Source organism: Solea senegalensis, linkage group LG8 (genome assembly GCF_019176455.1).
Source record: "Solea senegalensis isolate Sse05_10M linkage group LG8, IFAPA_SoseM_1, whole genome shotgun sequence".
NCBI lineage: Eukaryota > Metazoa > Chordata > Actinopteri > Pleuronectiformes > Soleidae > Solea > Solea senegalensis.
The window spans coordinates 3,644,226-3,658,576 of NC_058028.1; the positions used below are offsets into that span (position 1 = coordinate 3,644,226).

A 14,351-nucleotide genomic window follows, 5' to 3' on the forward strand; every position below is an offset into this window, starting at 1 on the left:
ATACACACATATAATACACCTAGAAATACACACACCTATACACACACACACACACACACGTACAGTATATACACATACAAACATATGAAAATATGATATTATATACAGTATATACTGTATGTACATATATATATATATGCTGACATATAATATGCAATAGGTGTTTGTGTGAGCAGTGCAGTGAGGAGCTGGGCTCATGGTGGATACTTATTATAGCCCTAGTAACAGGGAGAGGATTGGTGGATGTGGAGCGAGTGCCCGCCTGTGATTGGCTGGCAGGGGACGAGTGTTCAAAGCACAGGATTTCATCTCATGAAAGGTTCAGTGCAGCAGGAGCTGCAGCGAGGAGCTGCAGTCTGAGGGCGGATGATCCAGCAGCTTTGGTGCCTTCTGCTGCTTATCAATCAGTCTGAACGAGGGCTCCATTCCTGCTCATCTGAGCCTCACGTATATACTGCACATATGTGCGTTGTTATTTACGCCCCCAACACACGGAGACCTGCGCTCTTCGTCCTGGGTTATTGTTTTATGGTAGCTAAGGTAGTTTGTGCCGTCATAAAAAGTCTGTTTTCTCACATCCTCTCATCTGTGGTCTAATTTAATTAATGATTAGCAACGCGGCCTTTAAACGAGCCGACCGTCAGTGTCTCTGCACAGCAGCTTTAACACACACACACACACACACACAAGCACAGCCTCCATCTCATATGTTCACCCACAGACACACACATACAGTAGTGCAGGCTTTTACTGTACAGTGCACACATTCCCAACCTGATATGGATGTGAACAGTCACACACACAGGTTTGTGCACCTATTCCTCTGAGGACCCGGCATTGACTTGCATTCATTCGGACGGACTAAACTTCCATTAGCCTACTAATTCTACTAATACTAGCCTCATTGGGGCCAGGTTTTGGTCTCCATGTGGTCTTCACAAGTTCAGTGTGATTTAATGCTTTTAACCCTGTCTTTAACCATCAGAACTAAAATGCCTGATCATAACCCTAAACCTAATTCTAAGCCTGACCCTAAAACCAGGTCTTAACCTATAAACAGTCAATTTTCTTTAGGATGTAACTGAAAGTGAGGAGCAGACAACGTGTCCTCACATTCACAAAATGTCCTCCCTTCTTGTGGGTTTTAAAGGAATACTTCACCGGTTTGCATTTAGCTATAGAATAGGGGTAGTAGCTTTGAAAAATTGTGCTTCCCAACCTCAATTTCCTCTGAGATGAGCAATATCTTCATTTCATTCTTTGTTACATGCCCGCTAGTGACACTTGGTCCTGTTAGCGTAAGTGTTAGCAAAGATGGCAGACACTGTTTACATTCTGGGAATCGAGGTCCCGTCCCCCTACGAGTGGGGCTAAAAAGTGCGGAATTAGCGTTGCAGTTTCAAGGCTTGGACTAAGTGTCACTGGTGGGCGGGGAGAAACTGAGGTGAGGAAGCACAAGTATTCCTTTAAGTTGACTGGTCCTCACAAACACACACACTCGCTTACACAGCACTCATGTGGACCACAAAGGATCACATAAGGTCACGTTGGCTGTAAAACTCCACGCAGCCATTAATTTAAGAAGAGTAAGCCGCTGTGTTTCTGCCCCCACTGTCGTTGAATGCCAGCGTTGCGTGAGTGAAAAAGAAAATGTAGAATTACTACAAATATCAACAAATAACCTTTAATTAGCAAGAAAGAAAAAACCCTCCTCAAACGATCATATACATGTCGTACGCTAAAGTTTCCAGCAGGTCACCTCTTCCCGAATCTGATCTAATCTAATCCTCAGTGCTTTTACTAGAAATTAAATAATGAAAAATAATAAAACACAAACCACAGAGCACAAAATAATAATAATAATGATAATAATAACAATAATAATAATTAAAACAAACACAATGAGTGAAAGTCTCCTGATGTGGGTTTTTGCAATTAAAAACAAATAAATAATTTAAAGAAAAGAAAGAAAGCAAACGAGAGAAACATTAATTTTTTTTCAAACACTTTAAAACGTCACTTAAAACATTGATATTTATTCGCTTTGTGTTTGCGCAGTTTGGCGTTTTTTGTTTTTGTTACGCTTTCATGCAGTTGTTGCCTTGAAAAGGCTACGTTAGAAATCAATCAAAGCAAAGCCGTGACTTGTGAGATATGAGCTCACGGACGCTGAGTCATGATGGCGACATCATTGGCATGTGTGTGTGTGTGTGTGACCTTAAATCGTTCTGTTATCTTTTAAAAAAATAATAAACGGCATGAATATATTTATTTTATAGTCATGATACTCTTAAACGTAGCAGCGTTGTGGAGATAAATCCCTCCTGTGCAGCTGAAGCAGCTTTTCCCGGGTTCTCCTCCTCAATAATAATAATTTTTCTAGTGAACCCCCCTCCCCCCCATTGTGTTTTAGTGTTTAATATTTTAATATTCATATATATCTACAGTTTGTCACTTAACTTAAAAAATACTGGTACACAAAAATAAAGCACATACTGTGAATTAAGAAAACCAAATAAATTGACATTTATGGATGACGATACAACAATACACTAGACCACCACCACGTAAAATGGCGCATGAATAATTTAGTCATATTCTTTTTTATTATTATTATCATAGCTATTAATTCGGTTTCTTGTGCAACTGCTACATAATGACTCACATTCAAGATATATATATATATATATTTTTTTTTTTTTCTTTGTAACTCAGGAACAGCTAAAAGGTATAAAAACAAAAAACTATGGTCCATGTCTGTGAATCATAACAGCCCGGGAAAACGTCAGGAAAATATAGCATCATCATCATACGTCATCGTGACAAACACCAGCTGTAAGATGAAGTGAGCACTGGTGGGCTTTTATTTATTTCCCTTTACTTTTTTTTTCTTCTTCTTTCATTAACAAATTAAATACACATATTTATTTGCATGTCACTATAGCAGCGCCCATTTTACAGCTCAATGTTTACGATCATCACCATTTTGGTATAGCGAATCCAAAACAAAAGAGAAAAAAAAGAAGAAGAAACCCCCATATAATAACAAAACGAAAATAAATTCGAAATGTTTTTTCTCAATCATATGAATACGTATTAACACCCACAGTATAAGTTAATAATAAAGTCAAGCTACTTGTATATAAATACATCACCAGGCATGCACAATATTGAATCGTCGATATTATTATTGTTGTCATCATCATCATCATCATCTTACACTGAAGAAACAGTATAGTAGGCAAGTGCATTGAATAAACAAACACAGAAGTAAACCACAAACTCAGAAGCTGCTGCTTTTATTTGTATTTTTTTTTTTTTTTTTTTTGTCGTCGTCATTTTTGTTTTATATATCTTATATATCGTTTTATAAGTCTCTCTCTCTCCCTATAATCATCACCTCCAAAAGAATCTATGGTTCCAGTGACAAAACAAGACTAATCTGTGAGAAAGCCAAATTCACTTTAGACACAAACGAAGGGAAGGTTTTTTTGTCGCCCATGAAATTTACCCTTTAATTTTTTTTTATTTTGGTTTTTTTTGGTTGTCATTTTTGGGGTTTAAGGGTGGAAACATCCGTCACCTTTCTCGTACAGTCTACCGTCTACGGCTGGAACCAATGCAAACTAGTTTGGTGAGACATTCCCATTCAAGCCTTTTCTCTCTCTCTCTTTCGAGCGACTTCAAATGCATCTCCTATCACGCAAAAAAAACCCTACCTAAGCAGCTTATCTTGACAGAACAAGACCAGTTCCTATGCCAATGCGAGGCCGCCTGCCATTCCAATCCAACAACAACCACTTTCAGGCTCGATTGACTGACACTTCAGTGGTTTTTTTTGGCAAATGTCAAAGAGAAAATCAAGAAGACGGAGGCCCCCCTTTCAACCGTATATATATTTCTATATATATGTATTTAAACTAAGATTTAACCTCCACTCTCTCCTCTCTTTTGATTCTTTTCTTTTAACACATGGAAAAATAAAGAACTGCTGCTTGCGGTAGTATCATCGGCAAAAGCGGCTGCCAAAAGTCCACCGGCCCCTTCACATATTTTCTTTTGGGCGAGGCGTGGGTTTCTCTTTTAATTGTTGCCCTCCCCGCCCTCGTCATCCTGCTGGTCACTTGTCCACAGTGTCAAGTTGTCTCGGAGCAGCTGCATGATGAGAGTGGAGTCTTTGTAGGAGTCCTCGTTCAGGGTGTCCAGCTCAGCGATGGCGTCGTCGAAGGCGGTCTTGGCCAGGTGACAGGCCTGCTCCGGCGCGTTCTGGATCTCGTAGTAAAACACAGAGTAGTTGAGAGCCAGGCCCAGGCGGATGGGGTGCGTGGGCTGCATGTGCTCCTTGCTGATTTCGTGGGCCTCGTTGTAGGCCTTCTCCGACGACTCCACCACCGTGGTTCTCTTCTCGCCCGTGGCCACCTCGGCCAGGTACCGGTAGTAGTCGCCCTTCATCTTCAGGTAGAAGACCTTGCTCTCGTGCTGCGTCTCGCTGCAGTTCTTGATCAGGAAGTTGTCCAGGAGGTTGAGCACATCCTGGCACACGGCCTCCAGCTCCTTCTCAATCTTCTCCCTGTAGGCCCTGACCATCTCAATCTTCTTCTCGTTGCCGTCGGTCGAGGTCTTCTGCTCGATGCTGGAGATCACCCTCCAGGAGGAGCGGCGGGCACCCACCACGTTCTTGTACGCCACAGACAGGAGGTTCCTCTCCTCGTTCGACAGAGCCTCGTTCAGCTCCGTTACCTGAAGGGAGAAGAAGAACAGGGAAATGGAAGAAAGAAGAAATTAAGCTCATAAGCTGGGAGTGAAGGCACCAGAAATCGGAGAAGATCTCTATTACGAGACTTTGAGTAAAACCAAGCAATTCTTTTGTATCTCCATGTGTCGCCGGTTTTCAACAAGTGCCAGCCGGTCTTGACGTCACCAATAAGAATCTCAGCTCCTGTTACGAAGCCTGGAACAATACTAGCTGTCAATCACACTCATATGTGTCAAGTATTATAATAGTATATGTATTATCTAGTTTACTGACGCTGTAAACGAAATGAGAAGTAGAAGCTCATTTTCTGCAGTCGCCATCTGAAAAACCAGAAAACTGGAAGACTATGTCCATATTTTTTACACACGTCGATGGTGTTTACAGACTGTAACATCAAGGAAAATGATGAATCGGTAATAATAATGAGGATAATCATTAGCTGCATTAGTTTTCCTTTCTTCTTGCACGAAACAAAACCTGGAGTCACAACCAGTAATAACCGGCCATCCACGGTAACGGGAGGAGGAGAAGAGCAATATTTCACTCGTCATGTAGAAAGAAATTCTCAGTTTCCATGGCAATCCGTTCATTTAGTGCACCAGAGGCTGCGGCGGTCACGTGGTCGGCTAATGCTAGTTAGTGAGAAATGATATTCAAGATAGTCGGCAGCAGCAGCAGCAGCGGAGGAGGAGGGAGAGAGGGAGTTAAAGGAGTGTTGGAGGTGGCTAAAATGTTCCCACATGCACTCGGGGTGGCCAGCTGCACTGTAAATGAAAACCATCACTGCACAGGCGGTTCACGTGTCCCTGTGACCTTCTCTTCGGCTGAAGCTGACCTTTTTACCTGTCTAATAAATACACCACAACATGACATTATCTGATTGTTAAATTTAGACTCTTTGACAGATTAGAGCGACCGTCGGGAAGGCACCGCAATGCCTCAATTAAAGGAACAACAGCCCGGGGGGATAATGATGTGAAAAATAAATAAATATACGGCGTCGTAATCTTGTGTGTGTTTTTGACAGCACAAAGATGGCTGACGAGGTCACACAGCTGAGCGGAAGCAGAGCACGTTTTTTTAAAAGGGTTCAGTATGTTAAAAAACATTGACATTGATTCTTTGGTCTTTTGAGACCTGGCACTAATACAAGGCAAAAAGGTCAACTGTGGCTCAATGAATCCATTTTTTTTGGTTGCTTGCTGTTGGTTCTTCGGCACCAAAAGAGCTGCACATTAGAAAAAGTGACATTTTAATTCATAAATATGTATAGATTTTATGAGATATATATATACATGAAGGCAATGGACAGCTGAAATGAGGAAGGGAATCCCTCTGATAGGAAAGTTTGAGTACACACCCCTGCAAAAAACAAAAAGGAAAGAAAAGGGGGCGGAGGGGTGGGGGGGGATTTTGGACCGCACTGACATGGCAGATTGTTTAAAGCGAAAGGAATCCCTTCCCATACACACACACACACCTCCTGCAACCAGAAACCCCCGCATGACAAACGACCTCGGAGGGACTCGCTCCTTCTCTCCTGAGGAACACACACTAAAGACTAAATGTAAATTCATGTAAAGCCATGATCTTCCTCATCTCCATGACGTGTGAGCTCATGCAGGCCCCGAGCACAGATTCCCAGGATGCTGGTGTGACACAGCACTTTTTTCACCACCGGTGAATCCACTTCCCAGAAGACGGGGAGGGAGTGAGTGAGGGTCAGGGGAGAAAAAAAAAAGCAGACAAAGGCTTCAAAAGTGGCTGAAAAAGCTGAGAAATCTCCTGTGTCGCCATGTTTGCATCATGTACTTGACAACTTGATCAAACTCGAGCACAAAGATTTTACATACAATGCAAACCCGATGTGGGGAAATGGAGCAACGTTGAGGACACAGGAGCCTCCTGCCTTCCTGCGTTCAAACACAGACTCACTGCAATATGACAAAGAATATTCTAGACTGTGTGTGAGAGAGAGAGGGAGAGAGGGAGAGAGGGAGAGAGATTCTACTGCCTCCTATGTGTGTTTGGAGGAAGGAGCAGTTTTATTATTGTTATTTTAACCGTTTTCGGGTGGTTGGTTGATTGTGCATCAAAAAATGTCTGGTGCATACTGCAGGAGGGGAGAAGTAGGCAGATTGTTTGATGGATTTGAATTAATGTGACAAAGAGAGGAGGAGGACGAATCAGCAGCTGCTGCTGCTGCAGATAGATTTTCCCCCCCCAGCAGCCCACCTCACATGGCACATCCCAGCAGCACAAGATCTTGCGAAAAGTGGTGTAAAGGGAGGGAAGGAGGGGAGGTGGCACCATAAAGAAAGGGGGGGTAGGAGCGAGCAAAATACAATAGAAGCAGAGCCTTTACATGAAGAGCCTCCTGATTAAGTGAGGAATCAAACTGGGGGCCCTGTGCGCGAGGACAAAAAGGCACCGCCCCAAAACTGACACAGAATAACTCTAGAAATAAATAAATGAATGAATACGTTTTACGAAAATGAAGCTGGAATCAAATTACAAAACACATGGATTCATTAAAGACTTCACAGCGACGCTTCGCTTCAAATGCGGCACTAATAAGCAGCGCCGCCTCCCACATTTAGTAGTAATGGAGAATTACGCGCGGTGCGCTTTTACGCACGGGTGGTGGTGGTTGTGAGGGGGGGAGGGAGGGGGGAATTGGAAAGAACAGCGACAGTGAAAGACGCAGCACACACACACACACACATATACACACGCGCGTTCTGCTCCAACTTACCGACTTCATAGCTGCCGCCATGTCGTCGTACCTCTCCGCCTGCTCAGCCAGCCTGGCTTTCTGCACCAGCTGCTCGCGGTCGACCATGATTTTTGGATGAAGAGGAGGTTTTTTTGGGGAGGGGTGGGGGGTGGTGGTGGTTTTTTTTCTTCACCTCTCCCGAGCTGATTCTACCAAAAAAAATTTTTTTTTTTTTAAATGTATTTTCTTTTTTGAGTGGATGAAAATATTGATAGGTTTCAATCGCAGTGGAGTGAAATGCTATAACGCGAGCCTCACGATGCAGCTGTTCCCTGCTGTCTGTCTGTGCTCCGTGTAGACGGGACACCCTCTCTCTCTCTCTCTCTCTATCTCTCTCTCGCTCCCTCTCTCCCTCCTCCCTCCTCACACACTCTCCCTCTCTCTCCGTGTCCCTCTCCCTCTTCTTCTCGGCTACGTCATCTCTCAGAAAGGTGGGAGTCTTTGTCAGTGATGTAACTCTCTCTCCATACATGGGAAGCAGAGAGAGGGCCAGGCTGAGGCTACAGGGCCGGATCCATGGCCTCAGTCAGGCCCAAAGGTCTTCTGGGAATAGTAGTCCGGTTTTTTAGGAAGCAATGGTGCTTCATATATAAGATATATATGGTGTATACATATATATATATATATATATATATATATGTATATATATATATATATATGTGTGTATGTATGTACAAACTACAAGTGTATATATGTATGTATATTTATGTATATTTATATATATATAAACAAATGTAAAATACATACATATACACATTAAAAATAGACATTAAAAATGCTGCTATGGTCAAATAAAACATGCTAAATAAATATAACAGGAATAAATTGTGTATATATATATATATACACACACACATATACAGTGTTGGGGAGTAAAGAATGTACATGTACCGTAATTTATTAAAACATTTACATATTTGTAATCCGTTACATTACTGGGAGAAAACTTGTAATTAAATTACAGTTGCTTTTGGAAATTCCATGATTACAATTTCAGTTACATTTTAAAAATCGCCGCAAAAACTTAACAAATAAATACTTTTTTTTCATATCAACGACCTCCTTCTAAAGCCGACACTTGTGATTGGCTCTCTCAGCCGAAGTCGAACTGGAGGACACATCTCAATCTACTTAGCCTACTAGCCTATAGCTTTAACTGCAAGCACTCACATACAATAACATGGGGAAGAAGTGCCAACCTTCTGTGTGTCTTTTCATGCCTAGCAGGTTCAATGATGATGACAAGGTCAGCTTTAGTTTCATATCATTTCTGATGCAAGAACTGTGTACAGTGAAGTAAGATGTAGCCTAACCATCAGTCTCAAAGAGGATATAGTTTTTTTCCAAATATGACCTTGAAGCGCCACCTTGTGGTGCAATCTTTAATAGTTTATCTGAGATTTTGTAAACGTTAGACCAGGTTTAACCATAATGTATGGTTAAACTTTTGAACACATAAAAGAACATTGACTTTTGAACAGTTTCATTTTTATAATTTTGAATGCCATCACTTATCTGGGTTGTCATATAAAGTGCTGTTGTCTAAATTGTGTACATTTGTCATTAGGTGAACATGGTATCAGGTTTTCCACATATAAAACAACAAACAAATTTTTTATTATTTATTTACATTTCATCATGTTTTGTTATCAATTTATTATTTGTGTAAAGAACATATATGTGGTTAATTCTAAAATAATGATACATGGTTTTAATCCACTTTTAAATTAAGAAAAGTAATCAAAATGTAATTAGTTATATTTTACTTTGAGAAATTAATTGAAATAGTTATACTACTGTTACATTTTCAACAGGGTAACATGTAATTGTAACCAACTACATTTCCAAAGTAATTTTCCCAACAGTGCATATTTATGCGTTTGTGAGTCTTGTAACAGTGCAGGCTACGCTGAGTGCATGATTAGTAACACCATGCTCACAGCGACCTCTGCTGGACACAAATGGAAGTGAAAGCAAACAAGTATAAAACCTTTTACTGTGACTGTGATCTCAGTCATTTGTGAGGACCCAGATCTAATCATATCTTAACTATTAATAATATGATTTCAAATATTAAAAAAATATTAAAATAATAACAATAATCATAATAATACTAAAAAATGATTGGCATTCGTCAAATAATTATTATTATTTTAAACATTGAGCTGATTATTATTATTATTATTGTTGTTATTATTTATTCAGGTTGCCAAGTAACTAAACTCCATTCCAAAGTACTTGATTTATTTTAACTCACTTACTTACCAGGATTAACACATACACGATGTATTGGCAAATTTATTTTTCAAAATGTTTAAAGTAATATCAATAAATCCAACAGCTGTTCTTCTCAGGCGTTTTGGACCTCACAAAGCTATAAATACTATAACACACACAAAGAGAGGGATTAGTTAAACCTTCCTCTTCCTCCTGATTATCTCCTGATGACCTTATGACCTGCTCAAGGGTCATGACAGGAAGTGTCGTCTTCCAGTGATGCGTAACTAGGTCAAGTCATGATGTGAGAAGAACAAGTCGAGTCAAAGTTCAGTAGATTAAAATAACATTACTGGTTTTACTCTGAACCAACGTTTACAGTTTTGTGTGTGTTAAATTAAATAAGGGTATGAATTTGTCTAATTTAAATGTTTGACCCTTTTATATATGTCTGAGTAAATGTCAGATCAGTATGACCTGAACGTTTGACAAAAAAACGACACACTTTAGTTCAAAAAAGATAAAAATAAACAAAAAAATTGTCTATTTGTATTCCTTTTTGTAAAAAGTACCACTATGTTGATACTTAATTTTACCTCAGTACAAGTAAAATTACTCAGCGTAAAAGTTATTTAGTTACTTTTTTAACGAGGTTCTTCCTTGTGTTGTGCAAAAGGACAAGGTGACACAAATCTCACATGAACTGTTTTTAATTAAAGGCCAACCTTTACAAATTAAAGTGCTGACAAAATAAAACACATACTGTATCAACATGGGTCAAAGGTCACATTAACCTGTCCTCATCATTCATTCACCTGTCATCATCTTTCACCTGTCCATATCATTCACCTGTCCACATCCTTCACCTGTCCTCATCATTCACCTGTGTTTATCATTCACCTGTCCTCATCATTCATTCACCTGTCCTCATCACTCATTCACCTGTCCACATCATTCACCTGTCCTCATCAAAAAACAATTGAAGTCCAGACCTAGTTGTTAAAGAGTTAAGACAAACCTGATAATGTTATAACTAATATATATTATAGCAATGTCAGGAAATTATTACATTACCAGGGTCTACATGGCAGGTGAGCTGTGTAACAGGACGACTCAGCATTTCTTTGTTTTCTCTGGCGACTTTAATCATGTTCTACCTGTTAGTTTGCATGTAGAGGCTCTGAGTGCCTCATGCTGAGCTGAACCAATCAACTCATCCTCTTCTGTCAAAGAGGATTACCGCTCCTCCCTCTGCTTAGCTTAGTTACCTCAAATTAGGATAAGGGTAAGGAGAGGTCCTGCCTGTGTCAGCGACAGCCGTCTGTCCGTGGATGCTCACCCTGCTGTAAATGGAGCCGAGGCTGGAGCTGGATGTGTTGATTTACCCAGACGAAGTGAGGCTCGCTTCTCCTGAGGATCTCAGGGAGTGGGAGCTGGAGACGGCGAGCCAGGTATCCATTCCCTGCACATTGCGACTCTTTGTGGCTCTTTACCCGTACAACCCTGCGGCCATGTCCCCCAACCACGAGACGGCTGCAGAGGAGCTTCCCTTTGTACCAGGACAGATAATCAAGGTAAGATCCATGTGATGTCATAAAACATTAGAGTTAGAGTTTATGTAACTCTTGTTTTATTTAGCGCCCAAACACCAACTGGTGTGAAGACCCTACTCCAGAGGTAAAAAAAGATTACTAAAATATTCTACTCAAGTAAAAGTACCACTATTTTTGATATATTTTTACCCCAGTACAAGTAAAAGTAATGGATTAAAAATGTACTCAGGTTAGTAAGTGAAAAATTGTTGTTTAAAATGTACTGTAAACACAATGTATCGGTCACAGGTCACATTCAGCTGTCCACATCATTCCCCTGTCCTCATCATCATTCCCCTGTCCTCATCATTCATCCACCTGCCCTCATCATCATTCACCTGTCCTTATCATTCATTCACCTGTCCTCATCATCATTCACCTCTCCTCATCTTTCACCTATCCTTATCATTCATCCACCTGTCCTCATCATCATTCACCTGTGATGGTGCGTGATTTCTGGTGCATAATTTATTTATTTAATTTATTTATTCAGGTCATTTAGTAACAGATGTGATTTTAAAAAGTAGTACTTTCCACCGCTGCCCAACTCTATTGGTGGTTTTTCTATCATACCGTTCTAGCACTACTCAGCTCTGCTCTACGCTACTCGGTTTGGTATCAGTCACATTGTTTTCCATTTCTTCACAGTACCTTCTCAACATGGGTGGGGTCTTCATAGAACAGCTGTGTGAAACTGCCGTGACATGGTTTTATACACAACACACTAATGACTGTCAAAGCAGTTGTTTTCGGTTAAACCCTCTCATGGGCCTGTATTCATTTTGATTTTATGGCTGTAGAATTATCAAAAAAAAATTTGCCTGCAGCTCTCTAAGCCTTGCAAGACCTAAAAACTCACAAGATCACTTCAAAAGTTCTGATCTAACATAAGCTATGTGTATGACATAGGGCTGGGCAATATACCCAATTCTTACTTACTTTGTGACCTTCCTTCACTCAAATAGAAACAAACATACACATTTGACAAAGTGCGGCCTAAATAGATAATTTATGTACACCAGGTAGCTTATTTGTGCATCGCTGTCTCAATGGTAGCTGTTTTGTGAAAACACCAACTTTTTATGCATTCGTCAGGTGTTTGGAGACAAAGATTCCGACGGTTTCTATCATGGTGAGTCTGGTGGCCTCTCAGGTTATGTGCCAAGTAACATGGTCACCGAGATCCCGGTGGACGACGAGCACATGAAGCGTCTACTCATGCAGCAGGGATTCCTCCCTGTGGACAACACAGGTATAACAGCTCCTGCACCACACTGACAGAGCAACAGCTGTCTCTTTTCTTTTTTCCGTGTTTGGAACAAGTGAATGGAAAGTTGCGTCCAAAATTTATATATACATATATTTATATATTGTGTAGAGTTTTTGTCAAAAAATGTCCGTAAGGTAAAATTCTACAGAGTCCACTTGTTAAATGACCTGATTTCCTGTATTGTCAGTGATTAAATGTGTGTGTTTCTGATTCACAGGTTTTCCTTTCTCTCCAGATCCAAGCGACGTGTCCAGCATCTCTGACGATGTGGTTGTTCAACGAATGATCGCCTTATTTGATTATGATCCATGGGAAAGTTCACCCAACGTGGACAGTGACGTAAGCACTGAAATCATACATGACCCCGTATTAGCTAAAATAATGAAGTGATAAAAATCGTATGAATTATTATCAGATATTAGAAATTATCAGTCCTCATCATACAAACAGTAATGAATTTTGCTAGGTTTTTAACCCATAACTTGCCAAGTTTTTGTCATGATAAATATGGATTTGAATGGGTGTCAATGAGGTCATTTTTGTCCATAGGTATGTTAGTGTGAGTATTTTAGTTAACGTTGCTTTGACTTTAACGTTTCCTCTGCTCAGACTGAGCTCGGCTTTCATTCAGGAGACATCATTTATGTGCTGGGTGACATGGATCAAGATGGATTTTACTATGTGAGTCGCATCAGTTTACAGTTACAATAAAGTCATTGGTGAAATTCTTTGCACATCAACTTTACTTTCATGTAAATTTCAGGGGGATGTGCATGGACGACGAGGTTTGGTTCCTTCAAATTTCCTGCAGCCACTGCCGTGGGATTAAAACACATGGTGCTATGAAATGCCAAGTCCCACACACACAGAAATCAGGTCATGATTTTAAAAGAAATTGCAGAATTATCATTTTGTTTTGTTGTACACATGTGAACACACGACTACATTAGTGTCGCTCAGAATGACGGAAAGTCGAATTAGTCAACAACATATTCTTACAATCTTTGTATAATTCATATATTGCAATGTTTTTGAGAACAATTCCTTAAAGTGACGTAATGACTTTTTCTATCTAAAGAAATTTTATTATCAAATCAAATAATTATTGTGAAAATTCATTATAGTATAGATTTTGTTTATTTATAATATTATTATAGCTAAAAGTGACCTGATGTCGATGGATAATCAAATGTCAGTCATACAATACACATACAGTAGTCATACAATCCTTGTCTAATTCATTTATTGTGATGTACAAATCATTAAATAAGAAAATCCTAAACGATTGTTACATTTACATTATCGTAACAATTATCCGTTACATGGTATTGTTCCGGAAGACAATAATAGTCACACAATCCTTTTATAAATGATTTATTGCAGGTGTTTTTTATTTAATTTAATTAAAATTGACAATGACCCAAAAACTGTAATTAAATTCTGTATATACAATGTATTTAACATTTTGTACAAAATTACTATTTTAAATGCTATAACTGAACCCAATTATCAGTAATAGAGCTGATCATGTATTACTGATAATATAAAATTGGGTGCCACAAAGTGAAAACCTACAACATGGTCATGCAAAACCTTATATAATTGATTTATTGCTTTTTTCAACCATTACAAATTATTGAGGAAGAAAATTAAGAAAATTACCATATGCCTAAAATTCACCATTGACAGTACAAGTATTCTCTTACACACATAAACATACATACTTTTAAAAAGAAACAT

The 14,351-nt window shown here is 39.6% G+C and overlaps 2 protein-coding genes across 3 annotated transcripts; one reads left to right on the forward strand and one right to left on the reverse strand.

Annotated features, from left to right (window-relative positions):
* Positions 1-2,584: 2,584 nt before the first annotated feature.
* On the reverse strand, positions 2,585-7,853 carry ywhag2 (3-monooxygenase/tryptophan 5-monooxygenase activation protein, gamma polypeptide 2). Its single transcript, XM_044032014.1, has 2 exons — positions 7,512-7,853; positions 2,585-4,740 (listed from the first exon to the last, which is right to left on the reverse strand). The coding sequence occupies exons 1-2, from the start codon at positions 7,596-7,598 to the stop codon at positions 4,084-4,086; spliced, it is 744 nt and encodes a 247-aa protein (XP_043887949.1). The 5' UTR covers positions 7,599-7,853; the 3' UTR covers positions 2,585-4,083.
* Positions 7,854-10,733: 2,880 nt separating this feature from the next.
* On the forward strand, positions 10,734-13,837 carry si:ch211-105f12.2 (RIMS-binding protein 2-like). Of its 2 annotated transcripts, none has more exons than XM_044031374.1 (5): positions 10,734-11,323; positions 12,437-12,593; positions 12,847-12,950; positions 13,221-13,292; positions 13,375-13,837. In XM_044031374.1, exons 1-5 carry the CDS (start codon positions 11,099-11,101, stop codon positions 13,438-13,440), a joined length of 624 nt encoding a protein of 207 aa, XP_043887309.1. In that variant the 5' UTR covers positions 10,734-11,098; the 3' UTR covers positions 13,441-13,837. The 2 variants fall into 2 exon arrangements, with proteins under 2 accessions (XP_043887309.1, XP_043887308.1); XM_044031373.1 differs by having other exon boundaries at positions 10,740-11,323; positions 12,829-12,950.
* Positions 13,838-14,351: the final 514 nt, after the last annotated feature.